This window comes from Salvelinus alpinus, chromosome 7, assembly GCF_045679555.1.
Source record: "Salvelinus alpinus chromosome 7, SLU_Salpinus.1, whole genome shotgun sequence".
Taxonomy (NCBI): Eukaryota; Metazoa; Chordata; class Actinopteri; order Salmoniformes; family Salmonidae; genus Salvelinus; species Salvelinus alpinus.
The window spans coordinates 47,204,011-47,227,025 of record NC_092092.1 but is presented as its reverse complement, the minus strand read 5'-3'; the positions used below and the strand labels follow the sequence as shown (position 1 = coordinate 47,227,025).

At 40.5% G+C, this 23,015-nt stretch overlaps 1 protein-coding gene and 2 long non-coding RNA genes across 4 annotated transcripts; 1 reads left to right on the top strand and 2 right to left on the bottom strand.

Annotated features, from left to right (window-relative positions):
- Nucleotides 1–3,944: 3,944 nt before the first annotated feature.
- On the top strand, nucleotides 3,945–4,801 carry LOC139581099 (uncharacterized). Its single transcript, XR_011676146.1, has 2 exons — nucleotides 3,945–4,216; nucleotides 4,426–4,801. It is a non-coding gene; the product is annotated as an uncharacterized lncRNA (long non-coding RNA).
- A 4,723-nt stretch (nucleotides 4,802–9,524) lies between these two features.
- LOC139581097 (uncharacterized) lies at nucleotides 9,525–13,680 on the bottom strand. Of its 2 annotated transcripts, XR_011676144.1 has the most exons (3): nucleotides 13,483–13,680; nucleotides 11,566–11,843; nucleotides 9,525–11,451 (listed from the first exon to the last, which is right to left on the bottom strand). It is a non-coding gene; the product is annotated as an uncharacterized lncRNA (long non-coding RNA). The 2 variants fall into 2 exon arrangements; XR_011676143.1 differs by lacking the exon at nucleotides 13,483–13,680 and having other exon boundaries at nucleotides 11,566–12,711.
- Nucleotides 13,681–13,945: 265 nt separating this feature from the next.
- On the bottom strand, nucleotides 13,946–22,982 carry LOC139581096 (transmembrane protein 33-like). The gene is made up of 8 exons (XM_071410494.1): nucleotides 22,856–22,982; nucleotides 22,104–22,175; nucleotides 16,960–17,054; nucleotides 16,323–16,510; nucleotides 15,887–15,954; nucleotides 15,512–15,645; nucleotides 15,249–15,332; nucleotides 13,946–15,119 (listed from the first exon to the last, which is right to left on the bottom strand). The coding sequence occupies exons 2-8, from the start codon at nucleotides 22,152–22,154 to the stop codon at nucleotides 14,990–14,992; spliced, it is 750 nt and encodes a 249-aa protein (XP_071266595.1). The 5' UTR covers nucleotides 22,155–22,175; nucleotides 22,856–22,982; the 3' UTR covers nucleotides 13,946–14,989.
- Between the last annotated feature and the right edge of the window lie 33 nt (nucleotides 22,983–23,015).

Below are 23,015 nucleotides of genomic sequence, written 5' to 3'. Positions count from 1 at the left end.
AAAAAAAAACATCTTTCACTAAGTTTTTTGGGTATACCGTGCATTCGGAAATACTTTTTCCACATTTTGTTACGTTACAGCCTTATTCTAAAATTGATTAAATAAAATATTTTCCTCACCTATCTATACACAATAATGACAAAGTGAAAACAGGTTAGAAATGTTTGCAAATCTATATGGAAAAAACAAACTGAAATACCTTATTTACATAATGTTCAGACCCTTTGCTATGAGACTCGAAATTGAGCTTGGGTGCATCCTGTTTCCATTGATCATCCTTGAGATATTTCTACAACTTGATTGGAGTCCACCTGTGGTAGCTTCGATTGGACATGATTTGGAATGGCACATACCTGTCTATATAAGGTCCCACAGTTGACAGGGCATGTCAGAGCAAAAACAAAGCCATGAGGTCGAAGGAATTGTCTGTAGAGCTCCGAGAGGATTGTGTCAAGGCACAGATCTGGGGAAGGGTACCAAAAAAAAAAAAAACAGTTATCCATCATTCTTAAATGGAATAAGTTTGGAACCACCAAGACTCTTCCTAGAGCTGGCCACCCGGCCATGCTGCAGCACTCCACCAATCAGGCCTTTATGATAGTGGCCAGACGGAAGCAACTCCTCAGTAAAAGGCACATGACAGCCCACTTGGAGTTTGCCAAAAGGCACCTAATGGACTCTCTGACCATGAGAAACAAGATTCTTAAGTCTGATGAAACCAAGATTGACCTCTTTGGCCTGAATGCCAAGCGTCACGTCTGGAGGAAACCTGGCACCATCCCTACGGTGAAGCATGGTGGTGGCAGCATCATGCTGTGGGGATGTGTTTTAGTGGCAGGGACTGGGAGACTAGTCAGGATCGAGGGAAAGATGAATGGAGGAAAGTACAGAGATCCTTGATGAAAACCTGTTCCAGAGCACTCAGGACCTCAGACTGGGGCAAAGGTTCACATTCCAATAGGACAACAACCTTAAGTACACAGCCAAGACAATGCAGGAGTGGCTTCGGGACAAGTCTCTGAATGTCCTTGAGTGGCCCAGCCAGAGCCCGGACTTGAACCCGATCAAACATCTCTGGAGAGACCTGAAAATAGCTGTGCAGCGACACTCCCCATCCAACCTGACAAAGCTTGAGAGGGTCTGCAGAGAAGAATGGGAGTAACTCCCCAAATACAGTTGTGCCAAGCTTGTAGTGTCATACCCAAGACTCGAGTCTGTAATCGCTGCCAAAGGTGCTTCAACAAAGTACTGAGTAAAGGGTCTGAATACTTATGTAAATGTGACATTATTATAAATATATATATATAAAATCGCTAAAAATTCTAAAAACCTGTTTTTGCTTTCACTATAAGTTCATTATCGGATTTTGTGTGTAGATTGAGAAAAAAATTATCAAATTTTATTTGTCATGTACACATGGTTAGCAGATGTTAATGCGAGTGTAGCGAAATGCTTGTGCTTCTAGTTCCGACAATGCAGTAATAACCAACGAGTAATCTAACCTAACAATTTCACAACAACTACCTCATACACACAAGTGTAAAGGGATGAAGACTATGTACATAAAGATATATGAATGAGTGATGGTACAGAACCGCATAGGCAAGATGCAGTAGATGGTATCGAGTACAGTATATACATATGAGATGAGTAATGTAGGGTATGTAAACATATAAAAGTTGCATTGTTTAAAGTGGCTAGTGATACATGTATTACATAAAGATGGCATAGAGTACAGTATATACATATGAGATTAGTAATGTAGGGTATGTAAACATTATATTAAGTGGCATTGTTTAAAATGGCTAGTGATACATTTTTTACATTAATTTTTCCATTATTAAAGTGGCTGGAGTTGAGTCAGTATGTTGGCAGCAGCCACTCAATGTTAGTGGTGGCTGTTTAACAGTCTGATGGCCTTGAGATAGAAGCTGTTTTTCAGTCTCTCGGTCCCTGCTTTGATGCACCTGTACTGACCTCGCCTTCTGGATGATAGCGGGGTGAACAGGCAGTGGCTCGGGTGGTTGTTGTCCTTGATGATCTTTATGGCCTTCCTGTGACATCGGGTGGTGTAGGTGTCCTGGAGGGCAGGTAGTTTGCCCCCGGTGATGCGTTGTGCAGACCTCACTACCCTCTGGAGAGCCTTCCGGTTGTGGGCGGAGCAGTTGCCGTACCAGGCGGTGATACAGCCCGACAGGATGCTCTCGATTGTGCATCTGTAGAAGTTTGTGAGTGCTTTTGGTGACAAGCCAAATTTCTTCAGCCTCCTGAGGTTGAAGATGCGCTGCTGCGCCTTCTTCACCACGCTGTCTGTGTGGGTGGACCAATTCAGTTTGTCCGTGATGTGTACGACGAGGAACTTAAAACTTACTACCCTCTCCACTACTGTCCCGTCGATGTGGATAGGGGGGTGCTCCCTCTGCTGTTTCCTGAAATCTACGATCATCTCCTTTGTTTTGTTGACGTTGAGTGTGAGGTTATATGTAACCAATTTCGTAATAAGGCTGTATTGTAACAAAATGTGTAAAAATTAAAAGGGTCTGAATACTTCCCGAATGCACTGTAGGCTATTCACTACAGTATTAGGCCTAATATTTAGCTAATGAATGACGGGTTGCATATGCTTCTAACTTGGGCTGTCTCTAGTCTGTGTTCTCTGTTCTCTTTGCGCAATTACGCACCCCTCTTCTCCACTGCCTCTCTCAGCTACAGCTATTCCACTTGGAGCCCCGGGAGAAGCTAAATTACAATAGCTTGTTGAACACTTATTTCATGAAGGAACCAATGGGATGCTCGAGGGGGGTGGGGGGGGTGGGGGGGGGGGGGGTGCGTTCCTGGAATGTCCACATGCAGGAACGCCCCGAAGGTGCACACTATTGGCCTATAGGTAGAATAATGTTTTTGTCTAAAAACGTTTGTCTCATCAATGATTCAGAACATTAATAATCCTATTTGTCTTGGTAAAATGTATTTTAGAACATAACGAAGTGAAATTTCATCATCAAAGCATGTTTACACCCACTCTGTGCACTGGTTAATTACTTTTTTGCCGTGTAGCTAACTACTGGAACACACACTACGTCTAGTTTTGATCTACATTTGGAGTTGTCAACTAACGTGAATTCAACTAAACATTTCACCATGTTATTGAATTTAGGTTAAAAGTTGGATAAAAAAATATGAAATGCCCTTACATTGATGACTTTCTGCAAATCCAATCAGTTTTCACGTTGATTCAATGTCATCACAGAGAATTTTGGGGTTGAAATTATGTGGAAAAAAAGTTGATTCAACCAGTTTTTGCCCAGTGGGACGGGCAAGCATTTCCTTTCTTTTTTGGCATCAGAACTGCCAAATTTTTACTTGAAACAGTTTTTGTGTTTAACAGACTAAATTACACATTCTGTTAACATTGGACTCCAGAGTGATATGTTCTTGTAATTTGTACTCTGTCATTTCAGATTTTGATTTACTGTATCACAAAGTAGTTTGTAGTGAATTAGTAAAATAGTCTTCTTAAGGGTAGCTTTAGTGTAGTTTAACTTCTTCCAGTGTGAAGTAATTGGTACCTTGGTAAACTATATTTTCAGAGTCGCTTCCCCATCACTGATGGTTGTGTAACAACGTGAAAATGTAGAGTTTCCATCATCCTCCATCTTCCATCAATGTAGATATCAAAGAACTCCGCAGTTCGCGGTAGAGTAGTGGGTGAAACCATTCACTTCAGGAAAAGGGGTGATATAAATAGTTTCCTTTCATTATGTGTTACTGAATTCATAAAAATATTTGCTGCCATTGTATTAAGGTTGGTAATACGAGAGTTCTTCGGACTTACCATTTTTGTATTATTTTCTTTAAAAGAACAACTAGTGGGTTTTGAGTGCTTCTCCCCTATTTAGGAAGTTGGTCTGCCTGCTCCTCAGTCTGAGAGAGATATTCTGAGAGAAGGTTCGTGTCTCTTTCATCTGTACATAAAAACTGCTTAAAACTGTATAACACTATAGTGTTTTTGGAAAACTGGTTCATATATCCTAAAGTCAATAGCGAATGGGGCTATGTATATATTTATTTTGCCGTTAATGTATTGAAGACCTATTGCAGCAAGTTAACCAAGTTTTTGCTAACGTTAGCTATGTTAATAACGAGCTAACTAGCACCGTTGGTCACTGCACTACAATGTCACGCAAGCTATTGACAGCAGGTGATTTGCTAGCAGGTGACTTTTATTTTTTTATTTTATTACTACCTTAAAATGTTTATATAAATAGGGTTATACTTGTGCTCTGTATTTATGGATTAATATCACTTCACATTGAGGGCATGTGTCACTACTGTTGCTCCTATCTAAAATATATCTTGTGTCCTACCTAACCAGTGAACGTCCTGTCAATGCCTGTCATCACTGTTTGATATCTTTTACTGCAGATTAAAACTTAGTCAACCTGAAGTGTGGGTGCCTTTCCTCTGGGGGGCTATGTGAAGTTGGTTACAGTTGGACACCCAAGGATATAAGATATAGGATGAAGAAGAAGAAAAATGGTGGACTCGCATGCTCAAAGCACAAAAACAGCTCGTCGGGAGCTGTCAATGACATAGACCTCCACTGTCCCATCGTCCCTGTCAACCAGGTGTGAGGATGTGTTTCACACCGTCACCCAGGATATCAAACGTGTCAATGCACAAAACACCTATTGGCAACAACCACAGAAAAGGGGAATAAGCTCAATGAATGGAAGAATGCTAGCTATATGAATGAATGATGACCAACATGGTAAATCAATGTCAATAACATTCTTATAACATAAGATGACAATACGTGTGCTAATTGCATTTAAGTGCATAGATACTCTTCAGTCTCTGGCAGATAAAACATACACTAGCTAGTATAGCTTCTTTAACGGTCTCGTACCTCCTTTCGTTTTGTCATTAGCAATTTCCCATTTAGAAGAGGAATAGGAATCAGTTATCCTAATCGGTCCCAGTTTGCTATCCATAGAGAATGTCTTTGCCATTAGTCCCTAAAGCAGAGGGTGTGGTAGATGTAGACCAGTTTGATGTAGAAAGTATTCACACCCCTTGACTTTTTGCACATTTTGTTGTGTTACAAGGTGGGATTAATCTCAGTGGTGTAAAGTACTTAAGTAAAAATATTTACTACTTAAATAGTTTTTGGGGGTATCTGTACTTTACTATTTATATTTTTGACAACTTACTTCACTACATTCCTAAAGAAAATATTGTACTTTTTACTCCACACATTTTCCAAAACAAACAAAAGTACATTTTGAATGCTTAGCAGGACAGTAAAATGGTCAAATTCACACACTTATCAAGAGAACACGTGGTCATCCCTACTGCCTCTGGTCTGGTGGACTCACTAAACACAAAAGCATCTTTTGTAAATAATGTTGGAGTGTGTCCCTGGTTATCCGTATATTTTAAAAACAGGAAAATGGTGCCATCTGCTTTGCTTAATATGAAGAATTTTAAATTATTTATACTTCTACTTTTGATACTTAAGTATATGTAAAAGCAAATACTTTTTGACTATTACTATAGTATTATTTTACTGGCTGACATTCACTTTTACTTGAGTAACTTTCTATTAAGGTGTCTGTACTTTTACTCAAGTATGAAAATCGGGTACTTTTCCCACCACTGATTAAAATTGATTTGTCTTTTTTTCCGTCAACGATCTACACAAAATACTCTAAGGGTGGGTTGCACCAACATGGTTTAAATTAATCTAGGATTAGAGCTAATCTAGGTTTATAATGAATCAGATGTGTTGCACCACTTAATTTTAAATCTGGATCAGTAAATTTATGATTAACGGTTTTAAACAATGATTAGTGACATGTTACACCAATATGAGGTATTTCGAAATAGCTATCCTACTTGACAAATGAGGCCACAAAGTTGCTGTTCCTTGATAAAATAATAAAAATGTAAAGTTAGAACTACTGCAACTCCATCGTGAACGGTGGGTTGGCTGATTTGAAATGAAATATGTTATTTACCAGTACTAGGCATATCTAATTTGTTATCAAACTTTGGCTACTGTACAGTTGTGGCCAAAAGTTGAGAATGACACAAATATTAATTTTCACAGTCTGCTGCCTCAGTTTGTATGATGGCAATTTGCATATACTCTAGAATGTTATGAAGAGTGATCAGATTAATTGCAAAGCCCCTCTTTGCCATGCAAATAAACTAAATCACCAAAAAACATTTCCACTGCATGTCAGCCCTGCCACAAAAGGACCAGCTGACATCATGTCAGTGATTCTCTCGTTAACACAGGTGTGAGTGTTGACGAGGACAAGGCTGGGGATCACTCTGTCATGCTGATTGAGTTCGAATAACAGACTGGAAGCTTCAAAAGGAGGGTGGTGCTTGGAATCATTGTTCTTCCTCTGTCAATCATGGTTAACTGCAAGGAAACACGTGCCGTCATCATTGCTTTGCACAAAAAGGGCTTCACAGGCAAGGATATTGCTGCCAGTAAGATTGCACCTAAATCAACCATTTATCGGATCATCAAGAACTTCAAGGAGAGCGGTTCAATTGTTGTGAAGAACGCTTCAGGGTGACCAAGAAAGTCCAGCAAGCGCCAGGACCGTCTCCTAAAGTTGATTCAGCTGCGGGATCGGGGCACCACCAGTACAGAACTTGCTCAAGAAATGGCAGCAGGCAGGTGTGAGTGCATGTGCACGCACAGTGAGGCGAAGACTTTTGGAGGATGGCCTGGTGTCAACAAGGGCAGCAAAGAAGCCACTTCTCTCCAGGAAAAACATCAGGGACAGACTGATATTCTGCAAAAGGTACAAAACCCCACAAATTCTGACAAACTCCAAGCATTGATTATGCAAGAATGGGCTGCCATCAGTCAGGATGTGGCCCAGAAGTTAATTGACAGCATGCCAGGGTGGATTGCAGAGGTCTTGAAAAAGAAGGTTCAACACTGCAAATATGGACTCTTTGCATCAACTTCATGTAATTGCCAATAAAAGCCTTTGACACTTATGAAATGCTTGTAATTATACTTCAGTATTGCATAGTAACATCTGACAAAAATATCTAAAGCAGCAAACTTTGTGGAAATTAATATTTGTGGCCAAAAGTTTTGAGAATGACACGACTGTAGATAGCTAGTTTATAAACAAAGCTAGTTAGCATAAAATGTAACTTAAAGGAAGACACCTGGGCCATTTTATGCGACAGATTTAATGGATCAACACGGAATAAAGAAAAGTGTGGCCCAAATCAGATGAAAGTGCTCAAAAACATTAAAAGTGAAAGCCAAAAAGGATGCGGCGGAGGAGAGGCGGGGGCTATTTCAGACCAGAGGGGGGCCTCCGTCCAAGGGAGTTGATCCTCTCTCCTAGAAGATATGCGAGATGATTCCCCAGCAGTTTTCCCCTCTCCTTAACCCCTATGATGACGACGGACAACTCGAACCACCAATATTTAGTAAGTATAAATAACTGGTAAATATCAATGACTATAATGCACGTTAAAACGAACGTTAATGCTACTTCACAATGTTACTATTATCAGGCCCGTTACAGCATGTCACAACATCATCATTTGTACCAAGGCTGGGCATATAGGGCCCAATTCAATTGTACAAAATGGGCACGTAAATAGCCTACTAATAATGAGTTCATTTTCTTTCGTTTAGTTAAGCTGACACACTGTGCCATGGAGAAACAGCAGTGCCTGGATTTTGCGTGCCAGCAGCAAAAACACCGGAACTGACATGAACCAAGCTCATATTGATGTTTTGTAGCTGGAGAGAGAAAATTCTACTGCAGATTGAGGTCCTGAATTTACAAAAAGAGCTACTGCAAATTCAGAAACCCCTTCAGGGAAACAAATGCCCCTGTGTAAAGAATCTTTTTATTTATTTAAAGAATTATTTATTAAAACAATGCTTTCCCAAGCGATTTGGTATCCTCCAGTCTTGTCTCCACTCTTGTGTTCTGGTGCTTCCAGTTCCACCCTGTATGGTATTGAGAAATAACAAAGTCTTAATAATACATTTGAATACAGATAGCCTGATTAGGAATTGTACCTGTTGATCAAAATATAATATTGCTTTTTACATGTTACCAATGTTACATTTTACACACCTAAGGCTGCAAAATGGTTCTCAATCAAGGTTCTCACAGCATTCCCATTTGCATTGGCAGCATGTTGCACCTGGCCATCTTCATTCTTCTCAGGTAGGTCCTCAGCCTCCTCAGGTAGCTTGTCTCTTGCCAAAGTTATACAGAACTGCAACTGCAATAATGATTGTCAGTGTAGTGTCCATCTTCGTGCGGAGCCCCTCCTTTATGCAGGGGAATCTTTTTTCCCCCCACACTTGCCAGGATATGAGAGGTGTTGTATTCTCTATCTTAAGGTGTCTGGGGGTTTAAAAGGGGAGTCATAAGGTACCCAGGACAGGCATATCCATTGTCACCTAGTAGGTGGCCTTCATATGCCCCCCTTTCCAGCATTGCACCCAGATGACTATTGTCAAAGATTTTGCTGTCATGGGTGGATCCTGGCCATCTAGCTATGATGTTGGTGAGCTAACCTTTGTCATCAGACAGCCTGCACGTTGATGGAGCAGTAACCTTTCCGATTATGGAATAGTTCTCCATTCTCACCACCAGGGTTGGGAATAGAAATGTGTGTACAGTCTATTGCTCCTAGTACACCTGGGAATCTACCTCTCCTGTAAAATCCAGCTGTTTCCTCTGTAGGATTGAACCTTATGTACTGATTCTTCAGACAGGCAATAGCACTGGACACTGACTACAATCCTGCAGACGGTTGACTTGTGGAGTCCAAAAAGATCCACCATCTGGAAACATCCAGTTGCGTAGAACCGTAGGGGACCAACAGCTGAAGTAGTTGGGGTACAGCTACATTCCTATCACTCCCATGCTTAATGGTTGGTGCAACCTTTCTTTCCAGTTGCATTACAGAGTATTTGGAGAAGTGGTATCCTATCATTATCAAAAACTCAAGTCTCTAATTATTCTCTGAGGAACTCTGTCGTTTTGGTCTCTCCACAGTAGATATGCTGCCATTTTATCAGTTAAATTAACCTACAATCTAAGTTTGTATTGCTTCTTTTTTAAATGATTGAATAATGGGATTAAAATTAACCTAGGTTTAAAGTGAAAACTAAACTTAGATTAGAGGAAGGATTTAATTTAACTAGGATTCATTTAAAACTAGGTTAAACATTTAGTGCAACAAGATTAATAGATAAACCTTGATTTAACCCAGTTTAAGAGTTAATCCATGTTGTTGCAACTTTGTAATAAAGTAATGAAAACTAAAATACTATTATCTAGATTAAGTGTTCAACCCCGAGTCAAAACATGTTAAAATCACCTTTGGCAGCTCTAAGTCTTTCTGGGTAAATATCTAAGAGTTTTGCATACCTGGATTGTACAATATTTTCAAGTCTTGCCATTGTCACGAACCAGCTCAAAGTTCATAACAAAAGGGAGACAACGTGGAGACAAGGAATAACAAAATATATTTATTAAATAAAGTACAATTAACAATGGTGTGTGTAAGTGAGTGTTTTGCATGCATAAATGTGATAATGCAGGGTGTTGAAAGGTGCCAAAGCAAACAACCAAAAAGGCCACAAAAAAATCTATAAAGGTGTCTGCATGGAGAGAGTCTCCCCAATGAATGGGGGAAGAGGTTCATTTATCCTGGGACACACCCGAGCCCAGGTGTGTCCCATTTTGCTGACGACCCTCCCGGCTCCGCCCACCAACATCCTATTAAGGAAAACAAGAGCAAAGAGAAAGGATTCGGCAGACAGAGTGGGAGGGTAGTCACACCATACATTCTCAAGCCGATAAGTCAAAACTGTAACTCGGCCACTCAGCAACATTCTGTATCGTCTCAGTGCATATTTGGCCTTGTGTTTTAGGTTATTGTCCTGCTGAAAGGTGAATTTGTCTCCCAGTGTCTGTTGGAAAGAGGACTAAACTAGCTTTCCTCTTGGGGTTTTCCTGTGCTTAGCACTATTCCGTTTAATTTTATCCTAAAAAACTCCCTGGTCCTTGCCGATGACAAGCATACCCATAACATCATGCAACCGCCACCATGCTTGAAAACATGAAGGGTGGTACCCAAAGATAACACTTTGTATTCAAGACATAACGTGAATTTCTTCGACAAGTTTTTTGCTGTTTTACTTTTATTTGCCTTATTGCAAACAGGATGCATGTTTTGGAATATTTTTATTCTGTACAGGCTTCCTTCTTTACACTGTGTCATTTAGGTTAGTATTATGCAGTAACTACAATGTTGTTGATGTATCCTCAGTTTTCAGTTATCACAGCCATTAAACTCTAACTGTTTTAAAGTCACTATTGGCCTCATGGTGAAATCCCTGAGCCATTTCCTTCCTCTCCGGCATCTGAGTTAGGAAGGACGCCTGTATCTCTGTAGAAACTGGGTGTATTGATACACCATCCAAAGTGTAATTAATAACTTCACCATGCCCAAAATATTCAATGTCTGCTTTTTAAGTGTTTTACCAATCTACCAATAGGTGCCCTACTTTGCGAGGCATTGGAAAACCTCCCTGGTCTTTGTGGTTGAATCTGTGTTTGAAATGCATTACTCGACTGAGGGACCTTACAATTATCTGTATGTGTGGGGTACAGAGATGAGGTAGTCATTCAAAAAACATGTTAAACACTATTATTGCACACAAAGTGAGTCCATTCAACTTATTACGTGACTCGTTAAGCACATTTTTACTCAGGAACTTATTTAGGCTTGCCATAACAAAGGGGTTGAATACTTATTGACTCAAGACATTTTAGCTTTTCATTTCTAGTAATTTCTAAAAACAGAATTCCCCTTTGACATTATGGGGTTTTGTGTGTAAGCTAGTGACAAAAACATCTAAATGTAATCAATTTTAAATTCAGGCTGTAACCAACAAAATGTGGAAAAAGTCAAGGGGTGTGAATACTTTCTGAAGGCACTGTAAGTACAGGGATGTGTGAAATTGACATTTGAGTTCAGTATAAGAATGTTGTACTTGCCTCCATCTCTATTGTACAGCTCCAAAACTGAGGGAGGACCAGGGACTTCAATATCATACAATAGCTCAGATCCCTATGGGCAAGAAACAACAAACTCTTTGAAGTACTAATTTCCCTTCACCCATTAGAAAACACGCATTGGGTTGTATGGAAATGGGATTAAATGATAGACAGTGTGGTAAAAGCTTGATCTGCAACACTCAGAACTCTGTCTTGACATGCCAACAAATGGACAATGCCACACGTCTCAGCAGACAAACACACAATGTCATTGATTTTGTTTCCGGACAGGTAGTAGTCTTGGTCCTTGCATTCACAGTAGTGGTTGTAGATGTAACTCGCACGTACAAAAAGGTCTGCTCCTGAAACGTGCCTGCAAAACACATTGTAGGCATTAAAAAAACACCCACAGTTCCCCTTTATTTATACACCAATTAAAAAATGCTCCAAGTCTCTTTCACAATAAAAGGTAGCCTTATACTCTCACCATACTCCCAAGTCTCGTTCATCACTGTTAACAAACATGTGTAGAGGGCCTGGAACTGAGGCAAGGTAACCTATGTCAAATCAAAAAGTAAAAGAAATGACATGGCTTTAATGCTTTCTGTAAGGTTGGCCTCAAAGGACAGGAACTGTTTGCCTTTATTGGTGTATTCCTTCACTTCTGAGCCAGCACACACAAAGATCTTCTCCTGCGGGGTTCCAAGAGCCCCCATCAAGTTCCAGCCTGGTTATCTTCTGCCCTGGCAATGTCTTGAACACAGGCTGGAAAAGATAACCACAATCAACATTCATAGATTGAAACCTTATTTATTTATTACACAATGGAAACTTGTATTTTTGAGGACATGGTACCCATCCCACCGAACAGCACAGGGTCAGCTGCAGAGCAGTTTCCCTGGAGCAGGTTAGGCTAAGTGCCTTGTACAGGGGGACAACGGCAGTAGGCATTCATATGAAGCCCATGAAAGTGGTTGTATTCTGCTAGCCTCAGTGCCAGTCTGGTTCTGCTTTAGCCAACAATGATGAATGAGTTGGCTAAAAACAGACTGGCGCCCAGGCTAGTATTTCAATGACGTTGAATATGTAAGACCCCATACATACCACAGCTTCTCCTTTTTTCATCCCAAAACAAGTTCTCACACCATCATCAGCAACCGGTAACACGCTAAATTAAATTTGTAACTGAATACTGGGGCATTGTTCAGAGACAGATTTCAAGAGCATATTCCAAACCAACCACAAGGTATGTTTATGGGTCACCTCTATTAACATTTACATTTACATTTAAGTCATTTAGCAGACGCTCTTATCCAGAGCGACTTACAAATTGGTGCATTCACCTTATGATATCCAGTGGAACAACCACTTTACAATAGTGCATCTAACTCTTTTAAGGGGGGGGGGGGGTTAGAAGGATTACTTTATCCTATCCTAGGTATTCCTTAAAGAGGTGGGGTTTCAGGTGTCTCCGGAAGGTGGTGATTGACTCCGCTGACCTGGCGTCGTGAGGGAGTTTGTTCCACCATTGGGGTGCCAGAGCAGCGAACAGTTTTGACTGGGCTGAGCGGGAACTGTACTTCCTCAGAGGTAGGGAGGCGAGCAGGCCAGAGGTGGATGAACGCAGTGCCCTTGTTTGGGTGTAGGGCCTGATCAGAGCCTGAAGGTACGGGGGTGCCGTTCCCCTCACAGCTCCGTAGGCAAGCACCATGGTCTTGTAGCGGATGCGAGCTTCAACTGGAAGCCAGTGGAGAGAGCGGAGGAGCGGGGTGACGTGAGAGAACTTGGGAAAGTTGAACACCAGACGGGCTGCGGCGTTCTGGATGAGTTGTAGGGGTTTAATGGCACAGGCAGGGAGCCCAGCCAACAGCGAGTTGCAGTAATCCAGACGGGAGATGACAAGTGCCTGGATTAGGACCTGCGCCGCTTCCTGCGTGAGGCAGGGTCGTACTCTGCGAATGTTGTAGAGCATGAACCTACAGGAACGGGTCACCGCCTGTATTAATGCACATTAACGTTACAGTACCTTCTGGGAGCCTCGTGGTTTTCTGAGAAGTCAGACCAACCTGTGACGATGAATGTTACAGCCAGTGTAAATCAGTATCACAATTCATCGACAGTTACTAAAGACTAAGCTTAACGTAATGAAATTGTTGCCAGCAACAGTGAGGTGTTCTATAATATGTGACACGTAGCTAGCCAACGTTAGCCAGTTAGCTTGGGTGCTTGACTGCCGTTGTGAGATCAGTATGCCCCATAGTCAGAACGCTCGGATCAACCCTACTTCTCAGCCAGAACGTCCAGTTTACGAACGGACAATCTGACAACGCTCTGAATTTACGAACTCATCCTTAGTTGGCTAATTTAGCTGGTTTGCGTTACTCGAAATCCACGTGACACACACCTGACCAGTATCATTAATATATTCCATATAGCTGGCACATCGTTGTTCAAGTTAGTTTATCGACATAGTAGCACATTCACGTTGTCGAGCTAGGATCTGGTTATTCTCTGAGCACACTGGACCCGTTACCATGGACAACAATGTCGTTTGAAGAAGCTTCAAGATCATTGGGTGATGGTGTCGGTGAGATTCAACCTAGATTCTGATTGGTTTAGTGTGGTCCAGTGTCTTCCCCGATAGTAGCTACGTTATAAACAACTACGTAATAATTCCACGCAGAAGCGTTCTAAAATAAACATTCATAGCGCCGTTGGCTCCCGGAGAGCGCTGACCAATCACTGACAAAAACCAAGCAGATCTTAAAATCCCTGACGCTACAAAAAGGAGTAAAAAAATACTAATTGATACAAATCATGTTTATATTAGTCAATATGGAGGTTATAAATGTCATTCAACAAGGTAATTTCTTTAATATTTTATTGATTTAAGATGGATGAATTTATTTCAGATCTACACAAACGGTTTCTCTACAAGTAAATAATAAATACATTTAACATGGCAATGTGGGCATGCAGTGAACCATAAAACTAGGGTTATTAGCCACGAATCAGTTGAATTTAAGACATTTTTAATTAGAAAACCTATTCAAAATGCAACTATACACTTCCATTTGAAGCCAGCCAAGTCCTTCCCATTTACTGCATACCATGTGCTTTCTGCACAGACTGAGGACCTGCTGGTATAGTGAAACAATTTTTTTAGCATAAATCCTTTTGACTGCATGTCATTGTACTGTTCAAGTCTTCAGAAGTACAGCAGATATTCTCTTTTCAGTGCCATGTAACACACCAAGTAGTGAGTTACATGGCATAGATCACATTTGAATTTCAAAGAGTAAAAATGTGTTAAGACAATCATAACAACCAATGCTTTCCACGTAAGGAAAAAAATGTATAAAATGGAATTGGTGGATGTAGAAATCGCAGAGCAACTGACATCTCGTTGCCTTCGAAAACCACAATACGATTAATAAAAAAGAATGATTACAACTATGTATAGTACAATTTAAATTAAATATCTAATCTCAGAAGTTAATATTTTTTTGCAAGAGAAGAACAAGTATTTTCCATGAATAAATAAATCATACAGGACAGACCAAAGACAATTACCATCATAAGGTCAATCCTTAGAAGAAGTAGAACACATCAGATAGTCAGCTGGTGTTCTTCCCAAAGAGAGAGAAAGGGGGGTGGAGGGGGAGTGAGTGAGTGTCCAGCTACTCCATAAAGCCATTTAAAAACAAATAAAATCGGGGGATTTTCAGTGCATCGCAGGCTGAGCCTAAGCCTCCGCTGTAGCAAATGAACAGAGCAGCAGGAACACAGACCTGACATGTAACATTCAAAAGTATTTCACTCTGTTGTTGCTCGTCGGTCCCTTTCGAGTTGACATGCCGCCACACCCCTTACAGTACAAACTGTGGTTGTGGGGGGGGCAGAAAGTGAGGTCACACTCCGGTGGGGGCCAGGCGACTCATAAAGGCGATACTGTTGAGGCACATCTTTCTGAAGAAGGCGGGGCAGGCGGGCTTCATGATGAAATGCTCCAGCAGAATCCGCAGCTCTGAGAATAGGGTGCTGGGAGGAGTGGACAGGGAGATGAAGGAAATAATGGGTTGAGAAATGCAATTTGCCATATTTGCTATTGTACAATTATCCAACATATTGAAATTACTACACCTACAGAAGTCAATTGAGGCTACTTACCGGCAATATGGGTTTCTCCTTGAGGTGTAGCGGAGAGTTAGAAACCTGTAGTAAATGAAAGGCTGCAGCAAGCTTCCCTGGCCACTGTTAACACAACAAAAGCCACGAGTCAATCAAGTGACTGGGTGGGGGGGGGGCGACAATCAATGAATTCTTATCTCAGTGCATACTGGTATTGCAAAACAGACAAAAAGGAAAAAACCTCATTCAGTCTAAGTTGCCATTAAAATGTGCAGCGAAATGTACCAAGAAATAAGACATACCTGAATAGCATGAATACGGTGGCTGGCATGAGGAAGATCTCATTGCAGGCGATGAACTTCAGGATGTTCTGCTGGTTGGCTGTGAGCTTGTTGAGGAAGTTCCTCACAAAGGGCAGGCTATTGGGTCCCATTGCCTACAAGGGGAATTATATACATCAGGATGACCAAATGATGACTAAACAAGCATTTAAAGAGCACCTTACACACTAGATCTTCCATGAATTTCCTAAATTAGAAATGCCTAATGAGCATAAAGGTAATTGTCACCATCCAAATCACAAAATACCCTTTTTCAAGTGCTGGCTATGCTTTACCCAACTGGCTTTTTATGGCTTCACAAATGTTTAAATGTTTTGCAATCAAGAGGATACTTACATCAAGAACCTTCTTTGTGTAGGCAGTTGCATGAAGCAACGAGAAGAGGAAGACTGGGAATATGCTCACTGTAGACAGCGGTTAAAGGGCAAACAGCAGTTAAGATGGACAACAACGCAAAACAGACATTGAAGGGCAGCTTCAAAGTGTTTTCAAGCAACGCCTTCTTGTTAATAGGTAAATAGGTTTGCATAACTGAAACCATGACCCCAAGCATTACAAAAACCTTCCTGCATTACCAATTAGCATTCTCCCCAAACCAGTTTGGTGGCGATATACCAAGCTCTAGCTTTATCAGAGACCCTTATGACAGAACCACCAAGGCATGGTGACATTAGCCTGACATGACAATGACCCTGGGATTCAGCTACACAACACAAACGGGTCTGGGACCAGGCTATTGTGATAAAGCCTTTACGTATGGTTGAGAGGATACTTGTGATGGGGTTAGAGTTGACCAGGATGAGGGAGTACAGCAGGTAGTGACAACTGTCCTCTTGGAGTGCCTGGGCTAGGAAGGCTCTGCTGAGCTGGAAGTGGGGGAGCCTCTGGTGTAGTCGCAGAGCACTGGTGAGGGCGTTGGCCAGCAGCGCACGCTGGTAGAAATTGGCAGCCGCCTGGGGTCTAGAATAAAAAATAAAATAAAGAAAAAAGATAAATGCATTACTTTGAGGGAACTCCGACTAGTTAACTACATTTCAGTATATCGAAAAGGTGAAACAATTTGGACGACAATATGCTATGAAATTGAATGTGGTGGCATCACGTGACCATTCAAGACAGTAATTTGATAATGCCATCACCAAAACATTGTTAATTTTGCAGTTCTGCATTGGTTTTCTGTGTCAGCTAATGTTGCTATATGCACAACCAGAAAAACATTATCCCTGGTGTTAACATTAACAATAATGCAAAACTCAAACTGCACACTAGAGTAGCTGGTTGATAAATTGAGTCAGGTTAGTTACAACTGGGGTTGGACTGAAAACCTCCTGCAGAATGGTAGTGCTCCAGGAAAAGGGTTAGAGAGCCCTGATATAGACAAAGTAAAAAATTGGAGCATTGACCCTTACCCTAAGAGTGGTAGAATGAACATTACTGAGCAATAGATGGTGAAGAGCCGTGAGAGCCACATTGCCGTCTCTAGTTTGTTAGCCAACATGAATTGCTGTGAAAAAAATAGAGTACATTCAAGTTCATGAGGTTAGAAAAACTTAACTAAATATATTTTTAAATCACCATCCACAAGCCTATATTGTATCATTGAGCACTATCCAAATTATCTGCAATACAACAAAATGTGAGACCAAAAAATAAAAATAATGTCTACAAGGACACAATTACCTACACATATGTTTTCCCTGCACACTTGCATTGCACTACAAATTTGGGGCTGCACACATCTGCATGTTTTTGTAATACAACTGCACTGGACAGCCAATTAGTAGGGATGCGCGATATATTGGTGAACATATCGGTATCGACCGATATTAGCTAAAAATGCCAACATCGGTATCAGTCCGATGTCTAGTTTAACGCCGATGTGCAAACCGATGTCAAAGCTGACGTGCATACCTATATAACGTAGGTACATGACGTAATGGCGCCACGTAAAATTTTGCGCTACACAGCATTCCTAACCTAGCCCACAATGTCTGCTGTTTGGATCGAGCAGTCAACAAGTCGAGCAGTCATTTAAAAAAGTAAGAACAACATTTCAGCGAGACAACTCAAAGGTGAAATTCATTAACGCCAAGATAACGGAATTCATTGCCGTTGACAATCAACCGTTCTCTGTTGTGAGTGATGTTGGCTTTCGCGACTGGTCGAGCACCGGTACACATTACCAAGTGCATTATTTTTCCGATGTTACCCTACCGGAGTTACACAGTATTAGCGGCACTGCTATTAGCTTCCCGACACCGTTTGGGTCTTTGCGTGTCAAAAAAGATACACGTCCAATAACACCATTTGACACGTTAAATAAGGTTTTAATTTGACATGTCAAATAACACAGTTCTATTATAGAATGTTGTGTGTTCTGAATTTCCACTACTATCAGTAGCACTGTCAAAGCTGTACAAAAAAGCAAACACCGGCCACAAACTTTTTTATAATATCGTGTTGGTAATAAAGCATTATTTGTTCGACCGCAACTTCTGGGCTAGCTAGCTAGCTTTAGCTTGGTACCTAGCACCAATACAACCAGCCTGAAAACAATGACCAGTCGAAACTGCAGTCATTTTCATTATTCTTAGCAATGATTTAGGAATCCTTGTGAGTAAGTATTAGCTAGGTAGTAGAGGTCGACCGATTAAATCGGAATGGCCGATTAATTAGGGCCGATTTCAAGTTTTCATAACACTCGGAAATCAGTATTTTTGGACACCGATTTGGCCCTTGATTTATTTTTATTTTTTTTACACCTTTATTTAACTAGGCAAGTTAGTTAATTTTAAGAACACATTCTTATTTTCAATGATGGCCTAGGAACGGTGGGTTAACGTTCACGTTCACGGGCAGAACGACAGATTTTTACCTTGTCAGCTCGGGGGATTCAATTTTGCAACCTTACAGTTAACTAGTCCAACGCTCTAACCACCTGATTACATTGCACTCCACGAGGAACCTGCCTGTTACGCGAATGCAGTAAGCCAAGGTAAGTTGCTAGCTAGCATTAAACTTATCTTATAAAAACAATCAATCAATCATAATCACTAGTTAACTACACATGGTTGATGATATTACTAGTTTATCTAGCGTTGCATATAATCGATGCGGTGCGTATCGTTGCTCCAATGTGTACCTAACCATAAACATCAATGCCTTTCTTAAAATCAATACACAGAAGAATATATTTTTAAACCTGCATATTTAGCTAAAAGAAATCCAGGTTAGCAGGCAATATTAACCAGGTGAAATTGTGTCACTTCTCTTGCGTTCATTGCACGCAGAGTCAGTGTGTATGCAACAGTTTGGGCCGCCTAATTTGCCAGAATTTAACGTAATTATGACATAACATTGAAGGTTGTGCAATGTAACAGGAATATTTAGACTTATGGATGCCACCCGTTAGATAAAATATGGAACGGTTCCGTATTTCACTGAAAGAATAAACGTCTTGTTTTCGAGATGATAGTTTCCGGATTCGACCATATTAATGACCTAAGGCTCGTATTTCTGTGTGTTATTATGTTATAACTAAGTCTATGATTTGATAAAGCAGTCTGAGCGGTGGTAGGCAGCAGCAGGCTCGTAAGCATTCATTCAAATAGCACTTTTGTGCGTTTTGCCAGCAGCTCTTCGTTGTGCTTCAAGCATTGCGCTGTTAATGACTTCAAGCCTATCAACTCCTGAGATTAGGCTGGTGTAACCGATGTGAAATGGCTAGCTAGTTAGCGGGGTGCGCGCTAATAGTGTTTCAAACGTCACTCGCTCTGAGACTTGGAGTGGTTGTTCCCCTTGCTCTGCATGGGTAACGCTGCTTCGAGGGTGGCTGTTGTCGATGTGTTCCTGGTTCGAGCCCAGGTAAGAGCGAGGAGAGGGACAGAAGCTATACTGTTACTGGCAATACTAAAGTGCCTGTAAGAACATCCAATAGTCAAAGGTTAATGAAATACAAATGGTATAGAGAGAAATAGTCCTATAATTCCTATAATAACTACAACCTAAAACTTCTTACCTGGAAATATTGAAGACTCATGTTAAAAGGAACCACCAGCTTTCATATGTTCTCATGTTCTGAGCAAGGAACTTAAATATTAGCTTTCTTACATGGCACATATTGCACTTTTACTTTCTTCTCCAACACTTTATTTTTGCATTATTTAAACCAAATTGAACATGTTTCATTATTTATTTGAGGCTAAATTGATTTTATTGATGTATTATATTAAGTTAAAATAAGTGTTCATTCAGTATTGTTGTAATTGTCATTATTACAAATACATTTAAAAAATTGTCCGATTAATCGGTATCGGCTTTTTTGGTCCTCCAATAAATCGGTATCGAAAAATCATAATCGGTCGACCTCTACTAGGTAGCCACTTGTTGTTCACCTATTGAAATTGAATTTCAGTTCATGAAAATAAATAGATAGCCAGCTACTTAACCCTGTTGCCCAAAGCTAACATTATAAGCAGCCAGCTAACTTCTTCTGGCTAGTGAGGCTCTACCGGACCGGGTTGTGTGTTGGGAAGCTAGTCACAATAAGGATTTGGCACAAAAGTTGAATTTGCAGTTTGCCTTCAAAATAAAAGTACCTATTTGAAAGTGATGCAGAAGGTCACAATTGGTAGAATCATGCCATATTTAGATTATATAATGTCAAACAAGGTTGTTATGTGAAGCAATGTAATGGGGTGTCAGTCTACTCGGTGACACCCACAGAACACAACTGTGAAGAGTTTACGCAAATATTAGTGTTTTAGCTCTTATCGCGGGACTGTGAGAAATCCCCTCCCCAGTCAGCCTATTGTGTGTATTGACATTCATATTGCACTGTACAGCTTTACCTAAGGATTGGGGACCAATGAAATGGGTTATCAGTCTACTCAATACATTTTTTCCCAACATCCTCCTCAGACTCCAAAACATCCACGCAGTTTTGTTTTTCCTCTGGAATAGTGTTCAATACACATAGGTTGTCAATAAAAGGGGCTCAATTCAGTTGTTTCAGAGTCCCACAATAAGAGCTACGGTGCTAATGTTCTCTGGGTGTCAATGAGTAGACTGATACCCCATGTCATTGATCCACAATCCATAGGTAAGGCTGTACAGTGAACTAAGTATGCCCCCCAATGCAGTTCTAAAGTATAATACATCCAGTGTGATTTCAACAGACTTTTGTCAAATTAACAAATGATTGTCTTCTGTTGATTTTATATAACATTCCAACCTCGTTTAGCCTGATCTGTTCAATTATGGCATAATTCTACTATTTGTATTCATTTGCATCATTGTCAATTACATACTTTTGTTTTGAAGGCTAACAGCAAAGTCCACTATTGTGGCTTATCCTTATTGTGGCTAGCTTCACATATGGGTTCGACAACCATTAATCAAATAAGAACTGTCTTATAAATTAGGGTTATTTTAGATAATGACACCTAGCTATATAGTTAGCTAGCTAACTATATAGCTACTGAAACAGATGTCATATTGCTATGTTTTTGGTGAAGAACATTGTTTGCATCCATGAGCTTGCTAGCTTTTTTATTTTAATGACCAGCTCTGTATGTGCGCAAGACAACTTTACCAGCATTATAGCATACGTATCAATGAATCATTGTGACATATGAAATACGAGTGATAGTGTAATCAATGTGTAATAACTACGTAAAACAATCATGAATGCGTTAAATTATTACGTGACATGCAGTCATATTCAGGTCCTATATTAGATTATATAATGTCAAACAAGGTTGGGATGTAAAGCAATGTATTGGGGTGTCAGTTATTGGTCAATAAGCTTATTTGACACGTCAAATAGTGTTATTTGACATTTTTTGACACGCAAAGACCCAAACGGCATTCCATAGAAATTCTGGTTGAGAATGAAACGACTGAACAAATAAACAGCACAGCAAGTAAGTGACAAATAGGTTTTCATTATATTTTACTGGTAATGGGGACATGCGTAAATGCCAACAAAAAATAATTTTTGGTCAGTGTGTAACCTTTATCTAACTAGGCAAGTCAGTTAAGAACAAATTCTTATGTACAATGACGGCCTCTCCAGCCAAACCAGGACGACACTCGGCCAATTGTGTACCGCCCTATGGGACTCCCAATCACGGCCGGATGTGATACAGCCTGGATTCGAACCAGGGACTGTAGTGACGCCTCTTGCACTGAGATGCAGTGCCTTAGACCGTTGCGTTCGTTTTAACTATTTAACTGTACTAGAATGCTTAAAGGGCAGCAAAAAATATTGGTATCGTTTTCTTTGGTAAGGAAAATATCGGATATCTGCCAAAAATGTAATATCGGTGCATCACGATCAATTAGTGTAGATGAGTGTCCTTGCGTTGAGTACTTGCACAGTGTATAAAATAGGCTTTACGCTGGGTTTATACTCAACCGAATGTTTGTAACAAAACATCACTGGAGAGTGCGTAAAGCTACAACATCCAGCCAAATTTCTACACTACCGAGTATGCATCCTGCCTAACAAGTACAATCTATGATTTCGAAGTAGAAGTGCATGAATACTCACCACTGGCCCTAATTGAGGGGGAGGGGCACTTGTTTGCTCTGTGTCAGCCATCTTTTTGACTCTCGTTTACCGCTGAAGAGAGAATGAAACACAAAGACGCCGGTTAATGAATAACTTCTAGCCTTGACATAGAAAGCCCACTTGACTCTGAAGAAATGGCAAGAATGAAAACGCTGATTAGTTTAAACACACGTTCATGAGTTGCTTTTGATATGCTAAGTGCAGACGTTAACGTAAAAGCAACTAGCTAAAATGTTAACTGATTCAAGCTATCCAACGTTAGATGACTGTCAGTTCGGGCATTAATATCTTTGGCTCAGCTGTAACATTGTCAGAACATAGCATAGTCGCTATTCAACTAGCTTAGCTAGCTAACTTAGACCGCAATTATTAGCCACACAAACGTGAGACAGATCAGGAAGTGATAACAAGCCAACTATAGTACTTAGCAAGCAAATGTGTTGGCTTTATATAATGAGTTAATTGAGAGAACGTTATCAAACTGGCTAATCCCGGTAAATAAATTAGCTAGCCTAATGTAAGCTAGCTAACGCATGACTGCCTTCACACTCTAGAATGTTCTGACGCTTGTTAGCTAGTGCTAGTATCGTTAGCTAGCTCAATTCTAGCTAGACTAGCTACCAAGCATGTAATGTACCGTAAACTATCTTAAATATTCTCTGCGTGGAATGTCTGGCTTCAATGTAGCTAACACGAACAATTCGGGTTAGGCTATATTTTCTGAAAATTACCTGAAACTGTCGAGATCAACGTCAGATGTGCAGTTTCATCAATGACTCTGTTATTTTGTTGGCTAATTTTGCTAAATACTCAGCGATATTTTTATTCGGTGGGGTTTGTCAGCGGTTGGCAGCCAACGTTATGGTGCATTACCGCCACCTACTGTACTGG